At 42.5% G+C, this 16,603-nt stretch overlaps 1 protein-coding gene across 3 annotated transcripts in view; it reads right to left on the reverse strand.

The window, feature by feature from the left end:
• Nucleotides 1–990: 990 nt before the first annotated feature.
• tanc2a (tetratricopeptide repeat, ankyrin repeat and coiled-coil containing 2a) overlaps nucleotides 991–16,603 on the reverse strand; it is a 64,516-nt gene continuing 48,903 nt past the window's right edge. For all 3 annotated transcript variants that reach the window (XM_041817550.1, XM_041817549.1, XM_041817551.1), the window contains 15 exons: nucleotides 16,312–16,508; nucleotides 15,728–15,836; nucleotides 15,522–15,644; nucleotides 14,498–14,635; nucleotides 14,312–14,410; nucleotides 13,713–13,904; nucleotides 13,533–13,626; nucleotides 13,315–13,448; nucleotides 13,110–13,233; nucleotides 12,561–12,736; nucleotides 11,804–11,936; nucleotides 8,564–8,655; nucleotides 8,340–8,474; nucleotides 8,066–8,166; nucleotides 991–7,945 (listed from right to left, as the gene is read on the reverse strand). In XM_041817550.1, coding sequence (XP_041673484.1) covers nucleotides 6,241–7,945; nucleotides 8,066–8,166; nucleotides 8,340–8,474; nucleotides 8,564–8,655; nucleotides 11,804–11,936; nucleotides 12,561–12,736; nucleotides 13,110–13,233; nucleotides 13,315–13,448; nucleotides 13,533–13,626; nucleotides 13,713–13,904; nucleotides 14,312–14,410; nucleotides 14,498–14,635; nucleotides 15,522–15,644; nucleotides 15,728–15,836; nucleotides 16,312–16,508 — 3,552 coding nt within the window. In that variant the 3' untranslated portion in view covers nucleotides 991–6,240. The remainder of the gene's footprint in view (nucleotides 7,946–8,065; nucleotides 8,167–8,339; nucleotides 8,475–8,563; nucleotides 8,656–11,803; nucleotides 11,937–12,560; nucleotides 12,737–13,109; nucleotides 13,234–13,314; nucleotides 13,449–13,532; nucleotides 13,627–13,712; nucleotides 13,905–14,311; nucleotides 14,411–14,497; nucleotides 14,636–15,521; nucleotides 15,645–15,727; nucleotides 15,837–16,311; nucleotides 16,509–16,603) is intronic.

The following is a 16,603-nucleotide window of genomic DNA, read 5'->3' on the forward strand; positions in this document are numbered from 1 at the left end:
CAGTGATTACAGCTATTATTGGCCAACACTACAGCTGATATAAGCAGATATTTACAGCTGATATAGGTTGGTATTTTCAGCTGAAACTTTGAGCTGACAAAAGCCAATATTTGCAGCCGATACAAGCCTTTTTTTTTTTTTTTACTTAGCAGATTTAGGCCAGTATTACCAGCTGATTTAGGCTAATATTTACTGCCAATTTAGGCCAATATTTACAGGCTATTGAGGCTGATATTTACAATTGATATGGATGGACATTTAGGCTGATACTAACAGACCATATAGGCTGATGAAAAAAGCTGATATTCACAAATATTAGCTGATATTGGCAGATATTGGCTGATATTAATACCTGATATAGACCGATAATTGTAGAAGATATTGGCTGATATTAATAGCTGATATAAACCAATATTTGTAGAAGATATTGGCTGATAGTATTGGCTGATATAGACCAATATTTATAGCAGATATTGGCTGATATTAATACCTGATATAGACCAATATTTATAGCAGATATTGGCTGATATTAATACCTGATATAGACCAATATTTATAGCAGATATTGGCTGATATTAATACCTGATATAGACCAATATTTATAGCAGATATTGGCTGATATAGTACTTGTTGATAACCACGTTTTGAGTGCACTGGAGAGTTTCTCCTGTCATTCTCATAGGATGAGTTTAAAGGTCATGACCTCTCAGTGAACTGCAGGGATCTTAAAAAATGTCACAATGACACGTGAAACTTTATTTGGGTGTACAGAACAATTTCTTGTAAGCACCAGAATATTCTCTCAAGCGCACAGGTTAGCTTCTGGTGCGCCTGAAGAAATAAGCATACTCCTCATTTATCCCTCTCTCCAGGAAAGGATAACTGCCCTGTGATATAATCACAGCCATCTGACTGTTATTATTGAAGCTTTTCTGTACTGAATGGTTGAAACACAAAGAGACGCAGAGAAATCAGGCTTTCATTCCGGTTTATTCTCCATTCCATTATCTCACATGAGCTGAAACATTCATCACGGTTCTTTTCACCATTACCATTCTGAGTTTAAATATTAACTTATTATGAACACAATAAAAAAAGCAAACAGTAAATCCATTAACTGGGAACACACACATTCGACATCAGTTCCAACAGGCTGGAAAAATGCTGGTTTCTCTGTGGTTTCAAACCTGTGGTTCAGGACCCATTACAGGTCTGGGGTTTTCTTTCTACAACAACAAATCCACGGCATTGCTAAAAATGGATTTGAAGCAACAGATACACTTCAGAATGTTGTTTACCTTCATGTTAACTATTTTGAGCTGTGTTTGATCATTTGATTATGTAATTGTTATTTAATCTGGCCAGAATTACCCTCCATAACCAGCATTTTAACCGTGAAAATGGCTTTAAATCTAGCGCTGTTGACTACTGCCACATCTTCTCACAGCTGGACATCCTGAGCAGTAAGAAAATAAGAGCACAAAGACTGTTTTTATAAAGAGGTCATAGGCTCAATCTGCATCAGCAGCTATAAAACAAGTTGCTGGTAAATCATACACGATATGTAGAGAAACAGGCATTAATGTACACAAAATGCATTAAAAAGAACCAAAGTCCCACTTTCTGAACACTGGAAATACTCTTAGCTAACTCTTTAGTTAGTCTCTGTCACGGTCAAACTGTTTTCTCATCAAGCTAATACGAGCTGTGCTCCTCAATTACAGACGCTAGCAAATAAGCTACCCTATCCTATTTCTGTTTAGCTTGTACTCTTTGAAATTTGAATAGAAGAGTTTATCTAGCTGGCTGTAAGTAGCTGCTAGCTAGCTAATGCAAGTAAGACTTTCACTAAACAGAGTTTTAAGTAGGCTACATTTTAGGACTGGATTCAGTCAAAACAGACAAACTCCTTTATTAACATGCTAGTGACTGCAACCATATTAGCCTCAACATTAATACTTCTTATTTCAGCTTATCAAGCTAATGTTAGCATGTTGAAAATGCCATCTTTGCTAAAATCAAGCTAATATAAGCTGCATGAGATGGTTTACAGTCTTATTTCCTGTGTAGAAAAATGGTTTTCTAGTGTGCTGTTGCCGTCTAAAATCAGGATTTTGTGCTGGAAAAACAAAGCTAATGTGCTTATTTAGACCCGTCATCTAATTAAAGCTACATACCCACCATACCTGGTTAAAAATTCATTCTAATATTCTTATTTTTGTGTATTTTTCATAAAAGGGATTTTTATTAGTCTACAGCTGACTATAGTGAGAAATAAAGGTGTGCTGCTTCGCTAATCGAGCTAGTGTAAGCACCATGAGTCAGCAGATTTTTAAATGTTTTCTAAAGGGGTTTTTGTGCTTTTGGTGACCGTTATTGTGCTGAAAATGGGAGAGAATTGTGAATTCCCTTGAAACAGGTAGAAAACAGCAAAATTCTTCACTGTTTTTAAAAAAGAATTTAACACATTATACGAACTACAAGCTAATGCAGGCTGATGTTGGCAGACATGGAGTAACAAAGTTTTTTCTGTCTTGTTATAAATAAATAATAATTACATCCTTTCAATTAAATTGCATTATTACATTTCTAAACTTAAGCTGCTATCTGTTTTTGCCTTTGCCTGCTAATTTTATTCGTTGTTGCTAACTAGCTAACCAAGCTAACTAAGGCACCATATGATGTTAATAGTGCATTTCTTTTCGATTTTTTTTGTTTGGACAAGAACGTTTTATAAGGAATTTCAGATATGCTCTTCATAACAACAGATATGATTTTTGCTTGCAAAAAAAATACATGGTGCTTTTTATAGCTAATAAAGCTAGCAAGCCGAGCTGAGGAGCGTAAACCTTCAACAAACTTTTACCAACGCCCTATAAAAGCAACACTATGGAGAAAGTTGTAGCTTGACTGGGCAGTTTCTAGCTATGGTTTTAGCTAAAAGTTTTGTGTAAAGATGCTCAGAAAATAGGACTTTCATCGAGTTACTGGCAGTTTGTTGTGAATGTAAGCGCTAAACCTCGATGCAAACAGTCTAAAGAGCCAAAGTATATCAGCAACGATCCTTCCAGTTTGCATAAATCAGGAATTTCTGGACTATGTAATGTAAAAAATGAGTTCATAGAAAAAGTAACAGGCAAAGAAAGCCCCCAAACAATAAAAGGCATTTTTACAAGAGAGATGGTTACGGAAACAAAACTTAAATCTGCAGTTTTGTCTCTAAAGGAAAAGTTTTAATCTTTATGTACTGTGTGAAAAAGTCCCACATATACAGACAAATCAAAAAGGAGTCTACGGTTTCAAAGAAATGAGCTTTATACAGTTTGATACAGATATACTTTAAAAAGATAAATATCACATATTTTGTATGTACAACAAGTCAGTGCTTTTTAAATGACAGCATCCTCCATGTTTCTCAAACTATGGCTTGGGACCAGGTCACTGACCAGCATATAGCAAGTCTTAGAGACTGATCTGTCAGAGACTGTATCCAGGGTTCCAGTCATCGTATCATTTAAGCACTTTAAACTTGGAATGAAAATCGTATTCACTAACATTCAGAGACTTCAGTGTTGAAATGCAGAGATGTATGTTAGAGACTGACGTCTTTTTTATGTTTCTCATTTTCTTGACATCTTCATCTTTGTTTTTCTTCATGATGGCAGTAGCTGTCTCACGTATGCATTCCCTTCCCTTCATCATTGCTTCTTTTCAGTCTCCCTTACTGGTTAATGGATGGAGCTGCCTGCAAAAGGCAATATGTGTCATATCTTGTGCTTTCACCCGTCTTAAGTATGCTTCAAATTAAATGCTATTCAGACTCATCAAGGTGTACCCAGGCCCACCTTTGGCAGCATTTGGCAAGTGAAAATATCTCTCTTTACTTTGCGGTCACTTTCCATGTGAGCACATAACGGAAATTTCCAAATGGGTGTGTGTTACCTGTGTGACTGCTGTGTCACAGCTTTAGTTTTATTTCGGGATGCATGTTAACAACTGAGGAATTTCAGACTGCCTGCACAAGCGCTGAGTCTCATGCGCCAAGAATCTAGAGAATAGAAGGCTTGCCGATTTGAGCTGCAGGTCCATGTCTCTCAGCCACAGGAAAATAAAAGAAGAGAGCTATATTTACCTTGTTTTAGTAGATATATACAGTCATGCACTTTCGTTTAAGGCATGTAGGGTGGTAAGGATTCATCACAGGGCCTGATGTGCCACAATCTGGGGCTTTTGTGGGGGAGGTCAAGCTCGATGGCACCTCTTTTGTCTGGGCCTTTTTACCCATGGTAATACACCGAAGACCCCTGGCAGTTTTTGGGCCCTTGGGACATCCGCAGCACAATCTGGGGCTCGTGGCAACCATACTACTTGCTTGAATGGTAGGGTTATGCCGTTCTTACTTGCCTCTTCCACCCCTTACCCCTTCTTAAAGGCGTGGACTGTATTGGTTTAACAAATTATTTTCCCATGCCCCTGGTGATATGCAAAGACATCCAGAGCAAAGCTTGGATTGTGTCGATCCTCCTTCCTGCCCGTTGGTTCTTCAGGTGGACTAACTTACACAACTTATTTCAGCCTCAATTTTTGGCGCAAACATGCCTAAAAGCTCTGCACAGTACTGCATATCTAGATTGGTAGAATATGTCACCAGCAGGATAAACCCCTCATGTTTGTGCTTTTCAAATTAAAAGCTTTGTTTGCCATTTCTGTGGAGAAACTCAGCCTGTTTGTACAGGATACTTTTGTTCTGAAATTTTCTTGGCTTAGTTATACAAGTCACTTGTATGTAGATTTACTGAGGTAAAACTTATGAAGAAAGACAGGGCTGTGATAGCACAGTCACACAGTCGAGACGCACCCAGTCTTAAATTAGCATAAAAGAAAGAAAGCACAGGCCTTGGCTATGAACGCCTTGAAGGCAGAACAGACAGGACGTACTGTTACCCTTTTAGAACAATTATTTCCCCCTTAAACTTCATATGACCATCATGTATTGCCAGATACTGTCTTAAACGCTACAAGTTGTGCAAACTGTCATTTAAAGTTCAAGCCTCCAGCTGTACGAATAATAACCACTCAAAAATGACTAGTCATGCAAACTACCCATCACCCGTGCTTTGAGTTGTACCATCTTCCACTCCTATGAACAAGTAGTTGTTTGAATTACCAGGGGTGTAACAGTAACCATTTGGACATCATGGCCGGTGCACAGGTTTTATTTTGCTTTGTCCCTGTATATCTTTTTTATAATGTCCAATCAGGAGATTCCAGTCATCAGTGGACATGAGGCAGGGTGCACCTTGGACTGTTTGCCAGTCAATCCCAGGGCTGGTACAGCAACAAACTGGAATTTCCACGACGGCCAGCTCAAAATAATAAATACGAAAAACGTAGAAATATGCAACGTGGACTTCTTGTTGAGACCCCAGGAGCGAGGTGTGAATTCATCTGTGACCACTATTAACCATTACACCCCTATCAACTACCCACCATACAAATTTCCAGTAGTTTCAATTAATATGAATGCACTGTCATTCAATCTACCCAACAAATAAACTGAGAGTTGTGCAAACCTCTACTCATATGAAATACCAGTCAAATGATTGGCAGATGTACAAACTTCCACTGCTAAGTAGGTGGTCATGCAAACTACCTATCATAACAATTTCCAGTTGTATGAACTTCCACTCTTATAAGCAACTGGTACAAACCACCCATCATATGAACTTCCAGTTGAAAGAACTTCCACTTATGAGGCCTTTATGTCCTAGCAGTCAGGTTGCAACTCCAAGTTAGTCCTCCAAGTGGGCAGCCTCTCTGTGGCTCCTCTCCCCACTGTCTCCAAGATTTCCTACTCTATCCACTGTCCCATCCTCTCCAAATATGGCAGAAAGCCCCAGAAATAAGTCTTCAAAAAGAACATTCAATCACATGAACAACTAGCTGTACAATACCCCTCAGATGACCCAGTCAGACGAAGCTCCAGTTGTACGAACGACTACGTATGAGCAACCAGAGGTCGAACTGTTACCTTCCAATCTTATCTTCCAGGACAACAACCAGCGTCAGAACAAGAAGTTGTACCACCAGTCATTTTTTGCATGTTGCATCATCTGCCAGTTCATGCTGAATGGACAACAAGCCAGGTGTAAGGTGTAAATCCACAGGTCTGTGAAAATGCAAGAGCACCCTTTTTCTTCATTCCCCTCTTCCCCGTCCAACCAGGACAATCAAACGGCCTTAGACATTGGATTCAACAAAGGGCCTTTTTGGCTTGACGGGAGAGGTAGGGCCTTTTGGTCTGTCAGAGCAGCTATGAATCACCGGCAGCGTTCGAGCCAGCTTTACATCCACGTAGGAAGGGTTCTGACTTTTAACCTGACCTCCTCCTGGTTGCACCTCATGGTAGTCCAGCTGGTTGTCGTAAAGAAAGCCGCCATTGTGGGCGTTGTTGTTGCTGCGGTTGTAGTAGGCGATAGAGGATGGCTGGGGTTTACTTAAGCCCCCTTGATTGGAGGGGGTTTTGCTTGGAGAGCTGACCACGGTGTCGACTGAAGACACAGCCCAGGAGCGAGAAGGACTAAGACATGAAGAAGAGCTGGACGGAGCTTGATATTGCTGGTGGACTCTTGTAGTTCTGTCGCTGATGCCCATAAAAGGAGTGTTCCTAGATGAACGTCCTGCCTCTCCAGGGTACGTCCCACCTCCTATGCACATTTCCGATTGGGGAACAGAGTTCAGAAAGAAGTCGTCATGATAACCGGTAAACCCTCCCAGATCTGGGGGTATATCCATGTGCTGAGCTGAGGCAGAAGTCCTAAAGCTTGAGCCATGGTTGGCGAGCTGCGCACCAGCCTGGTTGACACTGTTAAAGCGGACACTGGTGCTCTGGGAGTGGACAAGAGGCTTTGTAGAAGGAGGGACTGGGTGGGCACTGACTGGGCGTCTCAGTCCTCCCTGGTGGTAGTACTGATACTCGTGTGATGACATAAGGTTATCAGGGGGGCTTGTTGGTACCTCTGTAACCTCCATGGGGTAATAGGCTGCTTTTGATTGGCTGCGGCTAAACTGGCGGGCTTGGATTAATCGGTTTATCCCGGCCATGTCCCCTCCTCCATCTCTAGCATAAGGAGGCATGGGTCTAATCTGGGGAGCCAAGTCAACATCAACGTCATCTGGTGAATATGGTGCTCCAGGTATTCTGAAATCTGGGTTACTTGGGCAAATTCCTTCCCCCAGCTTTGCAAGCTCTTGAGGCAAGTGGCCAAACTGGGAGTAGGCAGAATTTCCCAAAACTGAGCTGGAATGAGCCGAGGAACTGGGCTGGTTGGTTCTGACCACCTGGGCTTTGGCTGGTTGGAGCCATTGGGCTTGACCAGGGTTCTGCTTCTGGAAGGATCTTTGATTGGACGGATGTTGGTGGTACTGCAGTCCGGAGTTCTGGTCAGTATAGTGGAGGGCAGAGAAGGACTGCAGCTGGTGGTGGAAACCTCCATTTCCAGGCAAACTCTCTGACATTGAGCTCTCATGCTGCATTGAAGAAGGAACCTGGCCGAAATGGTGATAGGAGGATGGAGGTGCAGGGTGAGCAGGAGAAGAGGAAGACGGGGAGTGGATGGAGCTTGTTTGCTGACGATACAGGTGAGTAGGGGAGATGGGGGCAGCATCTTCTTCTCTGTAACCCCCTTCATCATCGTCCTCTTCTTCTTCTGTAAGCCCGTCCCTTTCCTGCATCTGCAGACAGCCTGAATCTCTGCTCCTGCCTTCACTTGCAGCAACGTTTTGTTGATAAACGTGATGTGATGGGGGCGGGGGAGAGTCTTGTTGTTGCTGTGCAGCCTGGCGACACTCTTCTTTGACCCTGGCCAGTAGGCGCTGGATCTCACGGTTTGATGGACAAAGACGACTGGCCTCAATGAGATCCTCCAGAGCAGCATGGAACAGTCTGAAAGGGGAAGTAAAAGGCTTGTAAACATGGTAGCAGGAAAGATGCAGCCACTGGATTAATACATTGTTCATTCAAAATAATTGGTTCAATGATTCATGCTCATGCTGCTATGGTTACCTGAGACTGCGTTTTGCTCGTGCTCTGGCATAAAAAGCTTCATAAGATTTTGGTTTCAGCTCTAAAACCTTGGAGGCAAACTCCTCTGCAAGGCTGAAATCCTGCAGGAAGATAAAAGAAATGCATGATGGGATGTCAAGACAAATACATGAGTTTATGAAGGATAAAACTGATGCTGAAATCTAACAAGAATTTTGAAAATCTGTGATTTTCAGAGCAAAGATTAGGTTTGACTCTGCTTTACCGTCTGTAGAAGAGAGCAGGGTAGACTTACATTCATCTTGCGGTGGCAGCGTGACAGGTTCAGCAGCACGCACACCCTCAGCTGTCTCAACGCATTCGACTCGTCTCCTGGAAACTTCTGCAGAGCTGACTGATAGGAGTGAGAAGCTTCCCTCACTTTTCCTTGCTGCAAAGGCACAAAGCTCATGTTAAATTTGCATACCCACAACAAATGCATGACTTTTGCTTTGTAATTTGGCCATGCTTATGCATTACCTTGTACAGTTTGTCTCCTTCCTGCATCAGTTTGCTGAGAAGGACCATTAAGATGTCGGGTTTAGACGTGGCCATGGCCCAGGTTGCTGGTCCTGCAAACAAAACCATACTGGATTACCTGTCGTATTTTACAAGATTGTACAAAGAAAGCTTCTGTAATTATTTTATCCTATTTATCATTTTTGTTTTTCAGATTCTAAAGCCTGTCATTGAAACATGTTTTGAACACTTCTGGTTACAAATGCATAGCTGAGTATCTCCTTTAGTTTGCTTTTTATGTACACTATACCAGTGCTCATCAACTGACAGCCCAGGGGCCACATCAGGCCCCCCAAAATTTCCTATCCAGCCCTCAGAACATTATAAAATTCAAAACATCTGCAGAGGAAAAATATGTTCATGTATTTTGGGTTGGCCTGTCAATATAAATAGTTAATCCTCGTGATTAATCTGGAAATCTTAACATGTTAAAAGAATAATAACGTAATTTAATCATATGACTAAGTTTGACCACAACTTTCTCCCGTAGTCCTCCTGCGTGGATGTTTACGTTTCTGGGGTGAAAGGTTAAAGGCAGGTCAAATGCAGCCAGCAGTGATGAGTGAGGAGACAGACCCATGTCTGCTTCACGGCTAATTTAGATTTAAAAAGCTGCCTAATGAACGTCTGGATGAAACAAAAGTTGTGTGTACATACTGCGGAGATGAACTGCCGAAGCACAACAAGTCTGAAGTGCCACCTCTGGGCAAAACGCATCTAATAACACAGGATCAAGCCATGCTAGCTAATGTTGCTAATGTTCGCAGAGACGCTTACAACGACACGGGATCAAGCAATAACATCAAGCTACACAGTCCAGCAGACCCGGATTTGTCCCCAAAACGACAACACCTAAGCTAACTATTGCAATCGCTAATGGGTCACCAGAGACTGCAGACCATTGAATGACCCGTGCCACAGAACACCTACGAGAACTACTGTCACAAGAATCCGGGATCTGTATGACAGCTAAAAAGGCAACTGAAGTGGAGCAGCTGGCCTGAGCTACATTTATTACACTGACGAGAGACCACTGGACATCAGTTAGCAACTTCAGCTGCCCCGGGGTAACAGCACACCTGATCATTCCCTTTACAGCACAAGTTATTTTCTACCTGATGTGTTTGTCTGCTGGGCTTTAACATTAATAATATTACTGCTCAGTGAATTAAGACACTCTGATTTACAAACCACAAATAAGTTCAAAAACTCTAGTTTTTTTTTTAATATTTCTTCATTTAAACACCATACATGTACTAACTTATCTCAAACAAAATACAAGTAAATGGTAGTATTTTAAACGTTAATTTATAGTTAATAATAATAATAATAATACATTGTATTTGTGGGCGCCTTTCTGACACTCAAGGTCACCTTACAGACAACAATCAAGCAAAACAGTAATATAATAATAAAAATTGCATAAGAGTCTAAAAACAACAACTAGACATGATATAAAAAAGACACATTAAGGACACGTTAAAGACATGGATCAGGTGGGGTAGGCAAGGCGAAAGAGGTGAGTTTTGAGCCGGGTTTTTAATATGGGGAGGGACTCAATGGAGCGGAGGTCAGGAGGGAGGGAGTTCCAGAGGTTGGGGGCAGAGCGACTAAAAGCTCTAGCCCCCATGGAGGACAGGCGGGCGGGGGGAGTTGACAGGAGGTTGGCAGACAAAGAACGCAGAACTCAGGTGGGTGTGTAAGGTTGGAGGAGGTCCAAGAGATATGGGGGTGCCAGGTTGTGGTTGTGGTGTGTGTGGTTGTGGTTAATAATAATAATAATAATAATAATAATAATAATAATAATGATACATTTTTTGTAAAAAGCGCTTTCAAAGTGCTGTACATAAAGTTAAAGTAATGAAAAAAAAACTTGATAATAGGAACGTTTAAAAATCTAAAAACTAATAAAACTAAAGAAATGCTGTGATTAATCATGATTAATCACAGAAAAGTGATGTGATTAACTTGATTAATTTTTTAATCATTTGACAGCACTAATATTGGGTACTGTTTTTTCAAAAATCAACTTGTCAGCCATTATTTGCAAATATAATGCATGTTAAACAAATATCTATCAGCCCGTTTTTTTTCTTGATAAAATCGCTGTTCTCTGTGGAAACGGGTGCTTTTGGAGTGCAATTTTGCTGCTTGGATTTTTCCACTTACCACCACACAGCATATTAGCATCAAACCCAGTGATAGACAACATGACAGCTGCAGAAATATGCAGCTAAAATATCTCAATCGCCCCCTTGTGGCTGGCTGGGATATAGGGACTGATCTCACTGTTCGAGCCTAGAAATTACATGCATTTGAAAGAAAATAACATTTAAACAAACAAACAAACAAGAATACCTCTTAAGTTTATTTGAGAGTTGGCCCCCAAGGGTCTGTTTAGGAAAAAGCAGGCCCTTGTGCAAATGTAGTTGATGGCCCTGCACTATGCCTTTGTTGGCTACGGACTTGCAGTTTATTTGTGTTACCAAGTTTTGCAATCCTAATTGCTTGTTTCACTCAAAACCTCCGTCAAAATTCCAACCAATCTTTACGTAAGAGTTTGACATTCCCAGATAAAATGTTAAAACTTGTACATCATATCTTTTTAACCATAAACATCGAGTCATCAATTTTGAGAGCTCAAGCCTTTCAACGAATCCAGAAGGAGTACCTTTACAGGGTACTCTTCTGTTTAGGCACACCTAAATGACTTGTCCTAAAGCTGGACTAAAGTTGTATGCAGACGATGCACTCATATCTATCTGTTGGAACTATTGTATCTGTTTTCTATCACCTTTTAATCATTTATAACCCAATGCAGCATGTTTTTACGACTCATGTCTTGCATTTAACATGAAGAAAGCAGAGTCTGTTTGCTTTTGTTCTGCTGCTCCTTCCTGGGAAATACAGTTTGTTTACTTTCTTTCTGGCAGTTGGAAACTGAGTGCTCTTTTATGTCTGAACTGTAAATAAAGAGCCTCCATCCAATTTTTTTCAGCTAAGCCAAGCATAAAGATTGCAAACAGGATAATATATAAGATACAGGATATGCCTTGAGGCTAACTATAAATCCTGATTTGTCCCTCAGTGGCAAATTGGCTGTAAAAACATAACATCCTGCTTTGACTCTGACTCATGACTTTTCTCTCGCTCTTACTTCCTCTGCATCTCTTATTTTCATTTTAAAGTTTTTTTCTTTACCTATTTTGGCTCCCTTCTTGAGCAGAGCGATGACAGCCGAAGTGTTTCTGCAGCCGACAGCTCGGTCCAGAGGACGCATCCCGCTGCAGTCAACATGTTCCACTGACGCACCGTGATCCACCAGGTACTGCACCTGAGAGAGACATGAGCAAGAATATTACTCTTTTCCAGGCGTTTCTTACAAAAATATGAACCCCTGGTCCGTCCACAATCCCCCCAAGAATCAGAAACCCCCCACCCCTCTCCACCTTGAAGAAAATGTGTGCTGAAACAAGTAGTTCTCAGATTTTCTCCTCATGATGTCATGTGGGGAGTTAGCCCCGCCCCAAGGTTCAGTTGGCCCTCCCGGCTTGGAAGAAAGTTCCCTCCTCCTCTCCTGATCCTCCTCTCAGCTGGCAGCTAAGAGGAGGATCAGGAGAGCTACATCCACTTCCTGAGAGGGGCGCGGTCAGAGGTGGAGTCAGACAGCTCATTAACATTTAACACAACAGACACAGAAACAGCTCGTTCTGAGCAGGGCTGAAGCAGAGGGGTTTTTAGACATGCAGACATCCAATACTGGAGTGTTTTTTTTTTTAGAAACAAACTTCACAGACATGTTTAGGGGACCTCTGAGTACTCTGCTGGTGTTTAAATGACAATAATACTGAAAAAAAAGAGGAATATGGCCATATACTCCAGGACAGGAAAGACAGGGACAAGCACACTCACTGAAAAACATCAGGAATGCACCAATGACAGCATCTGCTTTACTCACCACTTCTGGATCGCCACAGAAGGCGGCAAGATCCAGCGGTGTCCGAACACTTCGATCAGCGTGAGTCGTGGCCGCTCCCCTCTCCACGAGCTCTCTGACCAATGGGAGCTTTCCTTTCAGACACGCCCAGCTCAGTGCCGTCAACCCCTCTCTGTCCGTGTGGTCGAGGGACGCTCCTGGAAACAAAGATGGATACCACTGAGTGTTAAAGGATGATTAGTGTTTCAGATTAACACATGGAGCCCAGTGCACCAGCTGGGCCAAAATAAAACAGACCTCCTATATTTGACGTACTTCTGGCTTGAATTTAAACTGAGTGCATCAAGTGTCACATACAACAGTCGTAGTCACACACTTCCTTCCCGTTCTAACTTTTCTCAAACTATCCTATAAGGATTTTTATGACTCGAACCAAAAGAAAGGAAACCATGATGTATTTGTGGAGCTGGTGCTCTCAGCTCAAGAGGAGGAAATAGATCAAAAAATGTAAAAAAAAAAAAAAACAACAAAATCTAACACTGATGTATTCTGGAAATCCTGGGAGCTCACCATGATCCAGGAGCAGCTTGGCAGTGGTCAAATGTCCCTCTGAGGCCGCCGTCATCAGAGCTGTCCGCCCATTTTGGTCGGGCATGTTCACGTCCAGTCCTTGATTCAACAACAGCTCCACCACCTGGCCGAGCATGGAGACGTTTAGAAAACGTCCAAATCAAACCTTTTTGTTAACCTATTGTTTACGGTTGCTAGCACGTACCTGCCAGTGTCCGCCTCTGACGGCGTTGAACAGCGGAGCCACGCCCCTCCTGTTGACCTGCTTCACATCAGCCTCCTGATCCAACAACAACCTGCAGAGAGACAGCCGACCACTTCCTGCTGCTGCAGTCAGAGCTGAAACAGACAAAGAAAGATAGATTTAAACACGGCATAGCCATAGAATGGCTTCGTTAGCAGAAATAGATGCAGCGTTTGTACCTGTCTCCCCCCACAGACTGTCTGGTGTGTTGATCTCCGGCCTCTCCTCTTCTTCATCATCTTCCTCGGGTAGATCCAGAAGGTATGACACCATCTATACATACAATAAAATAAAGTTTATTACATATAAACCATAAAATAATGTATAAAAATTGAAGAAAAGTGATCTTGTGTTCAGACCTCTGTGTGTCCTTTGCTGGCGGCTGCAGTCAGAGCCTGCTGCACCGCCTCGCTCCTGCTCACTCCTCTCTGGCTGCAGCAGGAAGTGCAGCTCCAGTCTGCACGCTTCAGCAGGAAGCGCAGCACATTGAGATGACCTCGCTGCGCCGCGAGCACCAACACGCATCGGCCTGAGCTGTCCACGTGACCCACCTGGACAAACAGGGAAGTCATGTCGGGTTAAATACTGTTAAAGTTTGTTTCACTCATTATTTTTATATTTAAGCTCTTTTGCACGGCATTTTTTATTGCTTCCAATACAGTTTGCAGGTATGCATCAATGAGCCTCCTAGGGGGTTGATAAAGTAGTTTAAACTTAAATAAATCATCTGAAATACTTGCCAATAAACTAAGGCCATGCTTTTCAATAAATTAAAGACAATTTTGATGTCTTAAAGTTTGAAAAAATGAGTAAACTTGTAATGATTCAGGCATTTCTCTGCTTTCTAGCTTGTTGTAAGCATTATTTCTGCCACCAGAGGGCACCAAAGAGCACAGATTAAATATATGACTCTGATAAATGAAAGACAATAACCAGAATGCAGAGAGGTGGATGGTACCTTTGCTCCACGCTGACACAGCATGGTGACGATTTCGAGGTGACCAGCCGCTGCAGCGAAACCCAGCGCCGTCATACCATCATGTGACTGAGAATTCACCTGGAAGCACAAAACACACGAGCATTAGAACTAAGCTTAAGAGCCAATCAACACCTTAAAATTAATACCAGGTAAATTAAGTATTACCTGAGCTCCGTGGTCCAGCAGAAGAGCCACGGCGTCAGTGTGACCCAGGTGGGCATGGACACACAGCAGGGGGGCGTTGTTAAGGACATCGCTATGGAAATCAACTTCAGCCCCGCCCATAATCAGCAGCCGGCTCACCTGTACAGGTAGCGGGAGGAGTTATGGTAGACAAATATTAGTGAAGCAGGGGATTGGCAATTTTGGCCAACAACATTTTCATTTTTAAATCCTTAATTTAAGCAGCTAGAGCCGACTTAAACTGCTTTTTCAATGCAATGTATAGAATATTGACAAGCTTTTAGAGTGTATTTTTCTAATGCATTTAAAAAAGAGTTTACAAAACAAGCATATGTCTAATTTTCTGCAAAAAAGTAAACACAGACAACATTCAAAGGTCACATATTATGCTAAAAACCATTTTTTGGGCATTTTTAGCTAACATATGTGCCTCTGGCCTGTCCACAATCCCCTCACATACCAGAAAAATCTAATTCACCTTCTCTTTTCTCCACCTTGAAGAAAATGTGTGCTAAAACAAGCTGTTCCCAGATTTTCCCCTCATGATGTCATGTGGGGAGTTAGCTCTGCCTCCAGGCTTGGTTGGCCCTCCACTCTTGGAAGAAAGATCCTCCCTCCTCTCCTGATCCGCCTCTCAGCTGCCAGTTGAGAGGAGGATCAGGAGAGCCACATCCATTAAGCCACATCTTTTTCCTGAGAGGGGCGCGGTCAGGGGTGGAGTCAGACAGCTCATTAACATTTAAAGCCACAGAAACAGCTCATTCAATGCAGGGCTGAAACAAAGGGGTTTTTAGACATGCAAAAATCCAATACTGGAGTTTTTTTCAGCAACAAACTTCACAGGCATGTTTATGAGACCTCTGAGACTAGTATAGACTTGTTTTAAAGGGGTAAATATGTGACCTTTAAAGTTATTATTTGGTAATACCTCTGATCCGGGGGTTAAATGGCCCCAGCCCACACTTTCCCACCCCTAATATATGGTGTTAATCCTGCTGTGACTTACCTTGATGTTTGGGGTGTAGAGGTTACGCAGTGATGACAGAGCTCCGCTCAGGCTCCCTGTGCTGTAGGACAACCACAGCCCCTGCAGAACTGAGGATGAAACCCCAAGCTTCTTACTCAGACCCTGGAGAGACAAAGTAAACATTCATGTGTCAGTAGGATATATAAAAGTAACTTAAAGACTATGTGTCTGTTTTTTTTTTTTACCTTGTAGATGTGAGCCTTTAGGATATGATGTCCGAGCTCCAGTGTCTGCTGTTTGTTCAGCTTTCCCTCCTGTCTGCAGAGCCAAAAGGCCAGCAGAGTGTGACCGCTCCTGCAGAAACACACAGACCAGCTTGATCACTTTCAGACCCTTTAAAACATGCACTCTCACATATTCTCTACCTTAAACTTTTAGGATGGCCCAGCAGTGGCTCTCTCTGCAGGAAAACTGATGTTTACAGCATATCCAAGATGGTGAATGAAGTCAAAGTCCAAGTCTGATGCTACGATGGCAGTGTCTGCCTTTTATATCAAAGCTATGTGTAATCAGGGTTGTACATGGTAGAGGCAGCTTCACTGCAGGGGTTATTCAAACATGATCCTCAGGCAACTTGCTCACAGGGAATATTCTTGCATATGACCTGCTGGGTCTCACAATTATTAGCTCTGTGCCTTTGTCGTGAGTTCTGCGCATGGTTAAAAGGTCAGTTGGTGATTTTTGGTACTTTGTAAATACTGTAAAAAACTGAACTGATCCAAACCACTAAGTGTAAATGCAGCTTTGTGTCTCCAAAGAGTCAGCGTACCTGGGGTCGCAGAGGAACCTGTCGTCCTGCCCGTCCTCCCTCCACATCAGCCACTCCCTGAAGGAGGCGTGGTTTATCATCCAGGTGCCGTCGCTCCGCCGCAGCAGGAAGGAGGAGAGCTGCTCGAGACGCTGCACGAACTCCGCCCAGGGCAGAGATCCTCCGGTGAGAGCGCTGGCGTTCACCACCTCAAACAGCTGGGGGAGTAGAGACACAAAGTCACATTTCTGATCTGTAACACCAGTTTCAACCTGCTGGAGTCAACCAAAACATCAGATAGTGAACATTTACA

Source organism: Cheilinus undulatus, linkage group 21 (genome assembly GCF_018320785.1).
Source record: "Cheilinus undulatus linkage group 21, ASM1832078v1, whole genome shotgun sequence".
NCBI classification, from domain to species: domain Eukaryota; kingdom Metazoa; phylum Chordata; class Actinopteri; order Labriformes; family Labridae; genus Cheilinus; species Cheilinus undulatus.